The sequence below is a fragment of the Cataglyphis hispanica genome, chromosome 23, assembly GCF_021464435.1.
Source record: "Cataglyphis hispanica isolate Lineage 1 chromosome 23, ULB_Chis1_1.0, whole genome shotgun sequence".
NCBI lineage: Eukaryota > Metazoa > Arthropoda > Insecta > Hymenoptera > Formicidae > Cataglyphis > Cataglyphis hispanica.
The window spans coordinates 2,572,376-2,587,400 of NC_065976.1; the positions used below are offsets into that span (position 1 = coordinate 2,572,376).

At 34.4% G+C, this 15,025-nt stretch overlaps 1 protein-coding gene across 6 annotated transcripts in view; it reads left to right on the top strand.

The window, feature by feature from the left end:
* LOC126857838 (lachesin-like) overlaps positions 1-15,025 on the top strand; it is a 250,168-nt gene that overhangs the window by 212,773 nt on the left and 22,370 nt on the right. For 3 of the 6 annotated variants that reach the window (XM_050607648.1, XM_050607654.1, XM_050607651.1), the window contains 3 exons: positions 3,808-4,092; positions 4,550-4,612; positions 11,057-11,493. In XM_050607648.1, coding sequence (XP_050463605.1) covers positions 3,808-4,092; positions 4,550-4,612; positions 11,057-11,373 — 665 coding nt within the window. In that variant the 3' untranslated portion in view covers positions 11,374-11,493. Of the gene's footprint in view, positions 1-3,807; positions 4,093-4,549; positions 4,613-11,056; positions 11,494-15,025 lie in introns of those variants that run through there. The other 3 variants (XM_050607649.1, XM_050607650.1, XM_050607653.1) reach the window with 2 other exon arrangements.

The window sequence follows — 15,025 nt, forward strand, 5'->3', positions numbered from 1 at the left end:
AAATATTTTATAAACACGACAATAATAGTTTATACGAAAAGCAAGGCTATGTCAAGTCAAGATATATCTCTATAGTATTAAAATTAATATTAAAAAAATAATTAGTCATTGAAACGCAATTTCTCTCTCTTAATGAGTTAATTAAACTGTATTAGGGAAGTGCATGGTATTACATTTGTAATTACAACTCTCATTCTTTTTCATATAATAGAAATTTTTTTACATTTTACTATTTCTATTTTTTTAAATTTGTTTTTTTTTATTATTCTTTCATCTTAATTTTAATGACTACTCGAAATATAATATTATTAACACTGAGTAAATGTTTCTTTTTATCTACATATATATTTATAATCCGTAATCCAAGAATAAAGATTAAATTTTTTTATCGAAAAGTTAATAATCAATAAATAAAACTTTCAATATATGTATAAATGTAGTCATCTCTCTCATCATTTTATATAATTCAATTTAATTTATTTTCGTGAATTATTTTCGTGCAGTTGGGGCATTTTATTATTTATTTTTATTTCGAAATTAATAAATATTTCAGAAATTTTCTCTTCTCTTCCGCAAATTTCTTTGGTAGATAATAAAATCTCGATAAACGAATTAAATTATATCATAATTTGCCTTTTGCAATTCTTTCAGATGATTTAAAAAGAATGAAAAGAAATAGACCTTGATATTTTTCTCGTGTACGATAAAAAGGATAATAGAAAGAGTACTCGATCAGCGTAAGATGTCAAGGTTTCCTTTCGGAATCAGAGATTTAACAATCGCTTGGCGTAATACACAGTAAACTCTCTGAAGAGACAATACATAAATTCCAACCAATCGAACATAGCGTAATACTCGGTTTTCTATGTTGCTTCTGTCCATTTTGCAATGAAATAAATCGACGTAATGCAGTAATGTAATGAGAAGTTACAAAGTGAATTTACGTGTTGTTTATGTATATTGGAATGAAGTATCCTGCTTTATTATTACATAGCAATTTATTAGTCCAGTTTATACAATCTATGCGGAAATGAAGTTCGCGTAAAACAATAAAATTCCGATCTCTGATTTCGCCAATTGCTTTATTTGTTAACCGCTGATAATTCAGATCATTTCAGTTAGAGAGAGAAATCAAATCCTGAAAAATTTAGCAAGTTAAAATCGACAATTTTGGAATGAGAGCAACCTGTATACTCAATCTAACGACAGAATTATCACGTTAGCGTAACGATCTCTCTGCACTTTCACTCATAATCAGACCAGCTATATATCCGGCATATCGCGTTTTCAATGTATGCTTGCAATGCGGGCAAAATGGTGCGGTTGCATAAAGCATAACGAGCGGCGGGAAGAGAAAACGCTCGCAAGTGTGAGGACCATAATTCGGTTGGTACGCGCTTTCATGGTACCGTCTCGGCAAGTGGTTAACCAGGTTCATCAGGCATGTTGATGAGACATGCACAATTTAACTTGGGTTGACTTTTTACATTACTGGCTACATTTTCGCGTTCTGCCTACGTTGCGCTCGAATACACGCAAAAATTCGCGCGCTTGTGACTCTGTGTGTGTGTGTGTGTGTGTGTGTGTGTGTTCACTACGCGAGCTGCGTTCTCTGTCGCTGCAAAATACGATACTCTTTTTTAAATTGGGCACATAATGACGGACGAGTATGACGCGGCTGAATTCTGACGAGATTTTTGCGATGAGAGTATAATCGACGGTATTTATGTCAGGGACTAAAAATATGGCATTCAAGGTACGGAAGAAGATGATAATAATGAGAAATTGCAGGATGTAAGTTTTTGAAAATATTCTAATAATCTTAATGAAAAAAAAATTATGAACAATGAAACATTTGTTAAATTTATTCGGGATTTTTTTCATTGACTTTTGCGCAAAATTCGCGTTGATAATTCTTATGAAATGCAAAGCGTATTTTTTTCTCTAAAACATATTTTAGGAAATTTTTTTAGTTTTATTATATAATGATTATAGATTTATGCGTAAATATAGAAATTATACATAGTTTATAAAGATTTAGAAAATGATTTGATCTACAAAAAATATTGATTAGATCTACAATAATTCTTAGTGATAAATATACAGACATGCATGTTTGTGCATACTTTTCTAGTCATGCCTGAAACATATGGCTTTTTTTGCCGGCATAATCAATAATATATGGAAGGAAAAAGTATCTGTCGGAATGATGACAAGTAACGGCGTGCACGATGAACGATACACATTCGTAGAGTCATGATCACCTGACCATGCTTGTATATCAGCGTGCTCCGTAGCGCGCATCCCGGCTTACCACAAATCCACAAATTGCCAGCGTTAACTTTAATTAATGCACACTTCCCCCTATTTCCTACCATCGATTACGTCTATATCTGCCGCAATTTAGACTCAACTGCGTTGCATTTCTATCCCTCTCTCTCTTTCTATTTCTATTTCTCTCTCCTCTCTCTCTCTCTCTCTCTCTCTCTCTCTCTCTCTCTCTTTGTTCTGCATTGTTGGTAGATAGAAAGAACGGCAAATTAGTAATTTAATTGAAAACTTCATATTTTATTAAAATATTTTTTTATCTATTTATATATCGGATATTGTAATTATCGAATAGCTTTTGTACCTTCGATTTTTATCTAGCCTTCGACTATTTTATTTAATCTCTCTCTGTGATTGATGAAAACTTTTTCTTTCTCCCTCTCTTTCTCTCTTTCTCTCACAAAAATTGCTACATACAGCCAAGATGCAACGGGACAGAAAATGTTAAAAAAATTAAAATTAAATAAAGAAAAAAAAAAAAACACGCGATATCATTGGCGAAATGTGGCGAAATGGCGTATGATTCTTCTCGTTAGAGAGTATAACGAGCTCTCAGTACCCGGCGTCGTTTTATATCGCTGTCCATCTATACAAACGCATTATTATTCTCTTATTATATCATGCAACTCGCCGGCGGAGTTTGCAACTTTAATTTAACCCGTTACTAAAAGCATACTCGTCGCTGGATGAACGTCACGGTGTTACACGAGCGGTGCATCCGACGTCGGATTAATTCGAAACGAAGAAGCAGTCGTTTCTGGTTTAGTTGCCGAGTTAGAAAATTGCTGGTCCTCCGCTTGCGATACGAAGAGGGAAAAGATGTCGCGCGGGCGATGTCGTCTCGCGCGGCCTTAACTCTTCATTGCCTGAACCTTAACGCCGCGGCATTAGACTTGCAACCATAATAGACTTTGTTCCCAACTTGTTTCATCGACGCAAGTACAATCTTGATCCGTCGTACCTGCATTCGAGGGGAAAAACTTGATATTGCCAGCTCGCCGCTACGCAGTTTTTAATTTTATTGTCTTGCGACTGTATATGGCGGATAATAAGCTGACCATCCAATTCTCTCTCCCTTCCCTCGCTTTTGTATCACGTACGTTTTAGAACAACTACTGGAAAAAATTTTTGTATACATATTATGTGAGCATTTTTAAAATTGGAAATTTATTCATATTGCATATTTTAGAAACATTTATATGTATGTCTTGTTAAAGTTATATATTTTCGGCATACAATTTATTTTTTTCTTTTTTCATAAATAGTTTATATTTTGCAGAATTAAAATTTTTTTATTTTACAAAATATAATTCTTTGAATCTTTCAACGTATTATATAACATGGAAAATTTGAATTGTGCTCTCTTTAAGATTCAATAAATAAAACAAAATTATTATATAAATATATATATATAATAAATAATATTTAAAAATTTTATGATGACATTAAAACAATAAATCTCTCTTAAATATGTTTTAGTTTCGCCAATGATCTTTGTGCCGAATCAGCTGGTCGGTGCGCCCACCGGCACTAACGTAACGATCGACTGTCATACGGAAGCATATCCCCGTGCTATGAGCTACTGGTTTCTAGGAGAGGAGATGATTCTCTCCAATGAGAAATACGCCACGAATATCATGGAGAACAGCTACCGGGCGCACATGAGACTCACCATCAGAAACTTGACAGCGACTGACTTCGGTAGCTACCGATGCATTAGCAAAAACTCGCTGGGCGAGACCGAGGGATCCATCAGATTATACCGTAAGCTGACATGCATTTTTGAACCTGTTCGCGCGTCCGGACAAACAATTTTTTTTTCCATCGATTGTTATCGTCGCGCGTCTGCCGCGTGATGTATTTGCTATATACTGGGATGTATAATAACGTATAGCGCGATGCGAATAATTTAAAAGCGAAACGGTCTTCCATAAATCGCGAGTTCTTGAGCCCTGTGTTTAATTTTGCCCCGAGTCGAAGATTTATTTAAAGCCGACTGGATGTGTTAGCAGTAAATCGACGCGGTTAAATCGCCGAGGAAATATCCGCCGTCCCTCCGTTATGTCTCGCCATTCTCGTAATTCCCGTAGCTTCGAGATAAGATGACCGTCCCACAGTTAAAATATGAATAAGATGGGGAGAGTTTTTCGCGAGCCAAATTTATTGGCCAATATTTAAGAAGTTATACGACGTCATTAAAGACGAATGATTTTTATTTCAGCTATTCCGAAACCGTCGGTGGCACCGAAGGCGACGGAGATCAAGAGCAGCGCCAACAAAGACGGTGAGAACTTTATTGAATATATGTTTTCCGACCTTGCGGAGAAATCGATATCACCGTTGTTCTTTTAACAATCATTGCTCGCGCGCGGAGACGCAACACACACACACACAAACTCATTATCCATATTTAATATACAAAAAAAATCTCAAAATGTTTTTTTGTCTTCTTTGGCGTATTTTATGTTGAAACGGTGCCGCTGGTGCAGCTCTTTCTTTGAAGAAAAAATAATATCTTAAATGTCGCAATGGAAAGAGTGATCATTAAATCTGTATATGACATATTTTAAGAAAATAACTCATATCGATGATGAAATTATCTAAATATCATTACGCGAACGGTAATTTTATAACGTTTATTGGAATTTTTAATTTATTAAATAATCATTTATTGTGTCATATATTGAAAGCTTGAGCGAGCATAAATAGGGACGATAATTGTTACATCAATCAAACGATTTCGAGATAAGGAATGTTTCCCCGACGCAAATTGCTCTCGCATCACGTCCGAATCAAGTACAATGTTTCCGGAGTTGGTCCTCATACATTAGGTTCGTGGAGTCCGCACATTGGCGCATGGGTGTATTATTAAAGCAGGGCGAATAACTTGGGCGGATGCCTAGGTCAGGTCCCTACGGTTTTGCAGCTTTCGTGTTCTCCGACCTCCTCTCTTCCTCAGTACATCGCCAAACCAATCTCAATATACTGCATTATTAACGCCATACAAGGCTTGGCCACGACGGTACTACCCGCCATTAAGCCCCGCAATTTTACCGTGCCGACTCCGCTGCCGGCCGCTATGTGGATTATCGTTATTCCGAAACGTCCGAGGGGAGAGCTAACCGTTCTAATGAATAATCGTTATTCTCGCGTGAGTTTTCGCGAGCGACGGCGCGAGCGGATTGGCGCTCCTTCTGATATTGATGTCGCCAACGGGTGAATTTTCTCGCGACCCGACGATCGTAAAAGCCGGCAGAGGATCGTAACCGAGATTTACGAGCGTCGAAGGCGTAAGTCCGATGCACGATTTCTTCGAGAAATCTCGGGGGGAGGGGGAATGGATGGGAAGGGAAAGGGGGAGAATAATACGCGCGCGAATCGTACGTGCGAATAATGGTAATCGAGAACGTTTTCTTTCGATGGAGAGACGTTCTCTACGCACTTCTCTCTATCTGACGTATCCATTTTCCCGGCTAATGCAATTTAGCCGCATTAACGACTTGCCGCGGATGCATATACTTAGTGAGCGAAACGAGACAGCGCGTCTTCGCTATAATGTATGGCCTCGACTGCTGATTAAATATTGCGAGAAACTTTGGCGAAATCGGCAAGGGACACGTCGCGTTCGTCTCTCTCTCTCTCTCTCTCTCTCACTCTCTTTCTCTGTCTCTCTTTCTATCTCTCTCCCTTTAACACGCGCGTCTCCGAATCAATCTTAATACTACGGGGTTATTAATGACCTAGCCGAGGTATGCAATAACTCACGAACACGACATTAAGCGCCTAGCAGTTTCCAAATGGGACTGCCGTTCGTCTTATCTACCTAGATAAGATTACACCATTTACGAAACGAATCTAAATGTAAACTCCATGCGACAAATCAAAAATCATTCAAGAGGTAATGAGGAGAATATTTGATTGAAATATTATAAAAAAAAAAAATGATTTTATCTAAAAGAGATACGGTAGATGCGGTAAAGATATTTAAATAATTAATTAATGAATTTTCTCTCTGCATGACAGAAGCTTGCCACAGCTCTCGTGCAAGTTTTCAATTTATATTGTATAATATCCGTTTCTAAATCAAAAGATAGTTATTTTAATTTTATATTTCCAAATCAAAAGATTAATTTTAATTTTACATCGCAATATTACATATATAAATGTATGACTTAATCATGTGACCTATCACTTGACCTAATTAAACACATTTAAAATTCAATTAATAACATTAATTGCGAGATGCATGCGAGATGCTAGCTAGCAAGGATACATGCAGAATGTCGTTGGCATGCTACATAGCAAATAGTATTACTATTCTGCAAAGAGAAAATCACGGAATTATATAAAGAATTTAATCTTCGAAAAAGCTTTTGAACGTTCTCTTAGATGCTCCGATATTATCATTTTTTTACCTTTAATAACGAATACATTTGTGACACTTTTAGTATATTATCTTTTCTTGAAATAACAATGCACAAAAAATTATGTAATAAAATTTGCACAATTCATGCGATATTATAAAAATAAATTAAACGCAAAATATTTTTCTGTGTGTGCACTCACCGGAAATAGTGTCCCTCGGCAGCTAGGTATATACATGTGCGATGTATAACAAAAGCGTTACACGCATCTACGTGAAGCGCGCGCACGTACATATCACTTGAAGCGCGGAGGAGATCAAGCAATAAAAGAGATAAAGGAATAAAGGCGAAAGTAGTGGGAGACATTCCTGATGTCCTTATGGCAAGTCATGATCGAGAGAGAAAGCAATGCAAGACGTCATGCTAATTAATGATGTCCTATGCTTGTCTTACTCACTCCAATTGAATGGAGGAGGTGCGAGTGAGATGGTTATAGTACATCATGCTGACTGGATAACGCTTATCATTCATGTATATATTTAGACGCCTAGGGACACTGTTCCTGCCGATAAATGTACATTTGAAAAATAAATAATTACGGTTTTTTAATACATAAATATATAAGCGGAAATATTATTTTTACAATTTTATTATCGAATTTATATTCATATTAATTGTAAATAGCGTATGTTAATAATCTGAGCTTTTTTCGGCATATAAAAAAGGATATATATATATATAAATAAATTCCTTTCTTTATTTTTATTAGACTCACACATTGACTTTACTATTTATTAATGATGATACGTCTACAGCGTAATAAAATAACCTTGTTTGAACATTAAATTATACAAAAAATTATCTCACCGTTCGCGCAAGTGAATCTTATTAAAATAGATCGGTTTTAGTAAGAAAAAGAGCGATTTAATAATTCCTACATACATATTAATCGTCTTGCAAGATAGCTATCGATTCTCTTAGCTATAATTAATTGAAAATCGATAAGGCCAAAATTATTTCTGGTATTAGACTAGACGCCACATCGCGCACTCCGATATCTAATTTATCTGATATGATGTTATCGTATATTAAAAAGTGATCTTTAAATAGCGTTCATTTAATTCAAGGATTCAAGAAAAAAAGTGTAAAATTTTATGTTCCATGTTTTAAATACGATTTTAGATTTAAAATGTATTTTATAATTTTGTGTTGAATTTTATGTTTTGATAAAGAATAAAATAATTACATTACAAGTTACTGAACACAAATCAAAGTTCAAATAAAATTTGAATTGTATATTATTTATATACTATTCCTGAATATCTAATTGAAAAGATTCGAATTATCTGCGGCTTAAATTTCTCTTTCGGTTTTATGCCGATTAAAGAATTGTGTGCAACACTTGTTCAATGGCAGAACCAAATTGCTCATTTAAATAAATCATATTCGATCGAGCGTGCATGCAAAGTTTTAATTGAGAAACTCCGTTTGATATTATTTTACTACAAACATTTCGAAAGTGATATTGCTGTTTCTTTTCCAAAACATTAGTAAAGTGCAGACTTTGATAAATCAAAGGATCATAATTATTAATAAATTTATCTTGCCATTTCACTTTTCTCAACTACGTTTGCGAATTTGTTTTCCTGTCTTCTTCGCTCGTCGCCTTCTCCTTCTTTCTCTTCTCGCCTTTTCTCATCGTCTTCCCGAAACAAATTCTTCTTGCCGTTCGCCGCGGCACTTTGGAAAAGGTGCCGCGAGACTCTTAAATTTTCAACGAGTTATTTCGAAACTTCCTAAACAAACTCCGACGCACACCTCAAGAAAGGGCAACAAAAGGAGACGAGGCCGAATGAAATACGAGCGCCGTTGTGATTGCCTGGTAGTAGAAAAGGGATTATTAACAAGTGTATTTATTCCTAGGCATCGCGGTAATGTGTATAAAAAGATACGTCTACACGTTTTCGCGGCATAAAGGCAGGTGACCCGGAAGCTGCCATATTGTTAGAGGACTGTGGAGAGGAACTGTGAAACGAAGTTTGTCTGGGGCGTATTTAAACTTTTATTCGAAAACTTTTTAGTACCTATTCTAGCGTCAACTTAGCAGCCTGGGCGAGTTAAAGGGTCGCTTGTTTGTAAACTAGAAAGACCGTAGGGTGCGACGAGAAAAGAGAAGGATCGGGGAAGGCGAGGAGAGATAGAGCACGTTGCATCGCCGGGTCTGACCGTCGAGTCAGTAGAATCTAGAAATTTGCGAGTGAAAGTGACCCAAGCAGAGAGGTAAACTCACTCGAGGGAATTAATTAAGGGACGTTTATATACGCCAAATATTTAAATCGCTCTTAGTATATCTATTGAAAATTTTCAATTACATTTCAAAACGTCCCGTCTCACCGTGTAAAAACCATAACAATCTCGAACGAGTGTAAAATATGAAAAATATATTTATTATATTTTCTTTAAAAAATTGATATTTAAAATAAAAATTTTACTTAGACTCTTTATGTATTTTTTTTTTTTAATGTATAAAAAACAAATTCAATCACAAAAATATACCGATAATGTATGAGAAATTATTTGAAAAAGGTGCATCTCGGCATTTTTGTTGCGAAGTAACGCCGGTATAACTTATATACTTCGAATTATTTCGCGTCATAGTTTTCGAGGTCGCATCGACTAACGACACGCGTGGGACCGCGAACGACGGTAGTTTGAATAATCCGCACGATTATGGGTAACGAAATAAGCGTCAAACCACCTTCCTACCAAGTCACGGAGAGCGAGTCTCCGCGCAGTAGAAGTATACAAGCCCCGTGGCGAATATCAACCTGAATTACACTCTAGGTTGATACGCATTGTACGAAATTATCGTATAAGTAAAGTTTCAATCTACCAGAAGCGAAGGATGCGACTCTCCCGGGATGCGCTTTCATATTTACAAAGATAAGACGCTAGCCCGTGCGCGTCGAGCGTAATCTCATATTGTTGACAATGTAATCGGATTAGTCGTGGCATGCGCACTATCTTATGAGAAGCTTGTTAAAGTGTTTGTTAAATACTAAATTATGTGTCGAGAGAATTATTCAGTAAAGTAATTGCAATATTAAAGTAATATATATGTAACAATACAATCTCTATCGTTCTAATAGTTATTTAATGATATCTATAATAAGTAATTAACGATTTTATATTGATATTTAAATAAGTGATTTAAAAATATAAATATTGTATTTGCCATTCAAATATTGTTATCTCGAGGAACTTTATTTCATGCAAAAAATTAATCTTAAAATAAATTAAATTTATTCTTAAATTAAATTTATTTCATTTAAAAAATAATTAAAAATAAGAGTTTTTGAAGGTAACTATTACAGTCATTGAATATGACAGTGAAAAAGATTGATTTTTATGAAAAAAATATACAATTTTTTTCATAAAAGATCAGGGAAAAGAAAGAAAGAGAAAATTTAGGTCAAATAAAATTATGTGTTAAATGTGGTAATCAGTTAAAACGCAAAGTGTGGAGACGCTTTAGAAGATTACAGGCACTTTCCTCTTTAATTTTTTTGCCCCGAGGAGGCATTTTGTTCAATGAAACGTCCGTCGGCATCGAAACGCAACAAGTTGAACTTGGCTCGTTTTCAAAGAGAGAAGCTCGTAGAATTCATCAAACCTGCACTCGCCATATATACCTAAGCGCGCGCGCGTATGTTTTCTATCCTATCTATTATAAATTGCTTCGCTCTTGTTACGAATGACATATCGGCTAGGAAACGCTGTTATCACATAGCAAAAATACATAAAATATACAAAGAGTTCTTTTTTTATTCTTTTATTATAATTGTGTGTCCGAAAAGAAAAAACTTTCAAATAAATATTAATCCACGTATATTCAATTTGTACCCAATTTTTTTTTATATTTTTGTTATTTGATTATTTAAAAAGTATATTTTATAAGCGATAAGATGTGATGTATGATATGAATTAATACAAAGGAATCAGTTCTATAAGATTAATTCGGTATAAAATTTATGACGATTTGTTTACAATCACCATGCGTTGCAAGTTGCATCACCTTAATCGCAATGTTTATTAAATTTCCATCATGCGCAATTTCGCTGCTACGGCCTTGTATGGTGTAGAATAGTGCACATAATATTACACGATAAAATCAAATGCAGATGCGAGATGATGGGAGAAAGAGAAAGAGTGGGAGAGAAGGAAGAGAGAGAGAAAGAGAAAGAGAGAGAGAGAGAGGGGAGACATGCTGGACTGGATTATTGGCGGGTGTAAAAAAAAAAAAAAAAAAGAAAGCAAACGGAGAGTGCCTGGGTTAGATGAGAAAGGTCCTAATCTATTTTCAGGACGACCGACCACGCCACCGCCAGCAAAAAGGCTGACCACCGTGTGGCCTTCCTCGAACAGCCCTTACTATCCGAAAAGGACAGAGAGACCACCTCCACCGAGTGAGGAGAGGGTCGAGAGGCCCGAGCAGAAGCTACGTGGTGGCGAAAGTACAGGTGAGGCTTGCATTCTCTCACCAAGCCCTCCCTGCTTTCCCGTTTTTTCTCTAATTATCTCGGGGCTTGCCATTTCAAGCGCCCCTTTCATTCGCGTCCTTGCTTCATTTAACCTCGACCATTCCTGCTTTCGCGGCACTAACCCGGTTTCTGAAATATGATTTGAGCGATATCATGCGCTATTCTGCACCATGCACCCGTATACGCAGGCCGAAAATTGTAAATCATATTGTGTATCTCGAGATAAGCCATTCGGTAGAACGGCGTATAATATTTCAAAGTCAAAGTCGAGAATAAACGCGAGAGAGTAATTGTAATATTAATAACTTATAAGAGTGAAAGGATTGTGAGAGACAGTTGTAGCTATGACAGAGAAATAGATCTGTGTCCTTAAAAGTGTAGCCAAGAAGAATTCTAGAAAAATGGAGAAGTATATCTTTTCTTCAAGATATTGTTTCTTCATATATGCTTACATTCGCTATATTTATGGAAAAAGAGATGTATCTCTATCCGACAGTATTGACTATACACTTTACGGGCATTGGAAATGTATGAGATGCGTTTTGAATGTATCGGAAAATATTTTGAGAAGTAAAATTAATGGATTCATACACTCTCTCTCCAAGTTTAAATTTTTAACAGAATTTACGATAATGTAAAAAATAAAAGAATTTTTGAGAATTAAGGCTTCATAGATAATATATCATAAAAATAAGATATCAATGATAATATACAAAAAGCTCTTATAAAATTTAAAAATACTTTTATAAGTCATAAAGATTTATAAACAAAACTTCAACAAAAATAATTAATGACAATGTTTTCTGAATACGATTATCTTGTTTGCCTTAATTATTAATTGCTCCAAATTTATGAAAGTATACAAAATGTATCAATTGTATATATATCTTTAAGTATTTCTTAAAGCAGACCCGCTTATTATAATTATTATTAATTATTTTTTATATATCTTTTAGTTCTTAGTATTCTTAAGTTTTTATTCTTTAGTTATTACTTTAATGAGGGCTTTTTTCTAATAATTTCTTTTTTTAATTATAAATTTTTCAAGTTTTATACAAAAAGATTGTCTAATAAAATAATCTCCAAAATTCACTGCAATGCTGATATGATTTGTACTTTAATATTTGCAAAATGCATGCAATATATAAATCTTAGAAAAGATATTAGCCATTTATGCTATATAATATTAATGAATATTAAAAATACAATTAAGAGAGATTTTTGTTAAAATATTCATATATATATCTTGCGTATATATCTTGTTCTCTTTTTCATTTCATTTCATTTTCTGTATTTATAAAATTTATTATACACGTAATAATTAATTTATGTACATATATTTGTATAATCAATTTTTGATAATAAATTATAACAATTTGCATATAACTACTATAGATTCAATTTAATTATGGATTTATTATAAAAATAATTTTTCGCTTTTCAGAATTCGAGATATCGATCAATTTTCAAAATTTTTTTTATCTTAAAGCAAACATATTACTAACGTTCTTATCGTTATATATCTTGTAGTCATGCCATGATAGGATAGGGCAATCGTGCCTGCCTTGACGAAGCTCGAAATAGACGAATAGGTGCTTCGATCGTTAACGAGATAACGAGCTTTAGCGAAATGGTCTGAGAAGCCATTTCGTTCCGTTGCTATTAAATTCAGGTTGAAAACGTAGCATGCCAGGACGAAATCTCTAAAAAAATGTTTACTCCTTAATACCTGATATAGGACATTGTGATTATGTTAATAATACTGCTAATAAATAATACGGTATAATTTAATAATTCGCTTATTTGGCTTATTTTATTCTAATGCTTTGCATTGTCTTCCTTCATTTAGAGCTATCTTATTTTTATGGTCACTCAAAATTCAAAAGAAAATCAAAAGACAAATAAAGGCTCTTTGAGTATTTGAATCTAATAAAATGTATGCGCATATCATTACGCTAGCCCCATGCTGGCTCTTGATTGCCTTTTGTCTCTTTTGTATTAAAAGAAAATGTAGATTTCTATTCTGATAAATGAATAACAGGATTATTATTAATTCAGATTTTACGAATAGCTTTAAAAATGCAGAATATTTTCGTAAAAGATTTTTTTGTATTCCTTATATTTTTTATAATTTTTTATATTTTTAATAATTTCTGGAAAATTGGAAATTTTGTAGACCGACTCGAATCGATATTGTCAAAACAAAATCGATGGCGGATTGTTTACGTTAAATTTGATGAGATTAATTGTGCCTTCAAGTAAATTGTGACAAATCAATTCCGAGCGTGAAAAAAAAATGTTCTTCGTGCAGTACAGTACTCACAGTATAGTGCGTATCGTCGCACGTGCGCAGATATATTAAACCAAGTAACGAATGTCAATTTTCATTGTAACATTTGTTACTTTGTTATTGCAATACAAACGACCACGTGTGCTCCATCCATAACAAAATCTCTAGGGTGTTATTACACGGAAAATGCGTGTCAACCATGAAGCATTGCATGTGCGTTTGCCATTTGTTTTCATTCATTAGGAGCTGTTAGCGGTGCGATAAATTACTTCATCAAGACAAGGCTGAACGCTAAATCACAAAAGTCTCGTAAACGTCATAATTTTTACTAGATCAATAGATTTGACATATGAAAAAATTATTTTTTTTCTAATTTTAAGGAATACTTTTCTATTTTATTTTATAGAAATAAATAATAAATTTAATATGAGAAAGAAATTACTTCACTTTTTCATAGAAGATGTGAAAGTTTTATAATATGTATTAATAGTATTATTATTATGTAAAAAGGTTATTACAAACTTACAATATTAATGTTCAAAATTTATTATTATTTATTATTTGTTATATAAAAGCATTGTAAAAATTGCATATAAATCGCAATGATGTGAATAACACAATTCAATTTTATAAAAAAGCTCATGTGGCAGACACAGGGCACGTTTACTCGGATATATTAGAGTGATTGGCTAACATATTCCGATAGCCGATGCGTATTTCAGGCTTTTCTTCTAAACGACAAACTTCGATATGAGATGATAAATCGCAAGAAAAATTAGATAAAAAGTCAAATGTGAGGCGCACAGTCTATTCACATTTATATTGCGAATTGAAAATCAACACGAGAAGCGATTTTGCTACAATAGAGAGATACGGATTCTCAAATATATTTTATTTTTACATTAATTATAACAAATTAATTTTTTTATACTCGTTTATCTTCTCTTGATGACAACAAGAGCAATGTGATACTCATTATGAAAAGAGAATATAATAAAACTATAGCAGAAAAAGTATTATAGAAGTGTCTAAAACTAAGGATCAACTCGGAATATACTAGTACAAGAATGAAAATAGCCCGCAAAACGGAGCGTATATCAAAATCTTTATTTTACAAATGTCTTGATAGAGCGAATCGTCAATACTTGGGTGATGCATTCGAAGGAAGAATACAACAATAAAAATGGCACTTTCCTGTGGTTGCATGTCGAGGCGGCGAAGTTCAATTTATTCATGCACCGCTTTTGTACAACGCATTAAAGATGCAGCAATGACCTCTATTCCCAACACGGGCGGCGTTCTCGCGCGCAGCGGAGACCCATGCCATATTTCACTGCGTTTTTCTACGGCTTTTCTCTGTTGTTACCATCGCGCTCTACCGTCGTGAATATTTAATCTAATAAAATAGTGAAATAAGTCCGCGCCAGAAACGCCACTGCGCCGCGCAGCACGTGCGCCAGCTTTCTTACGACCGGTTGCAGCTGCAACTGCGGCAGGCTTCG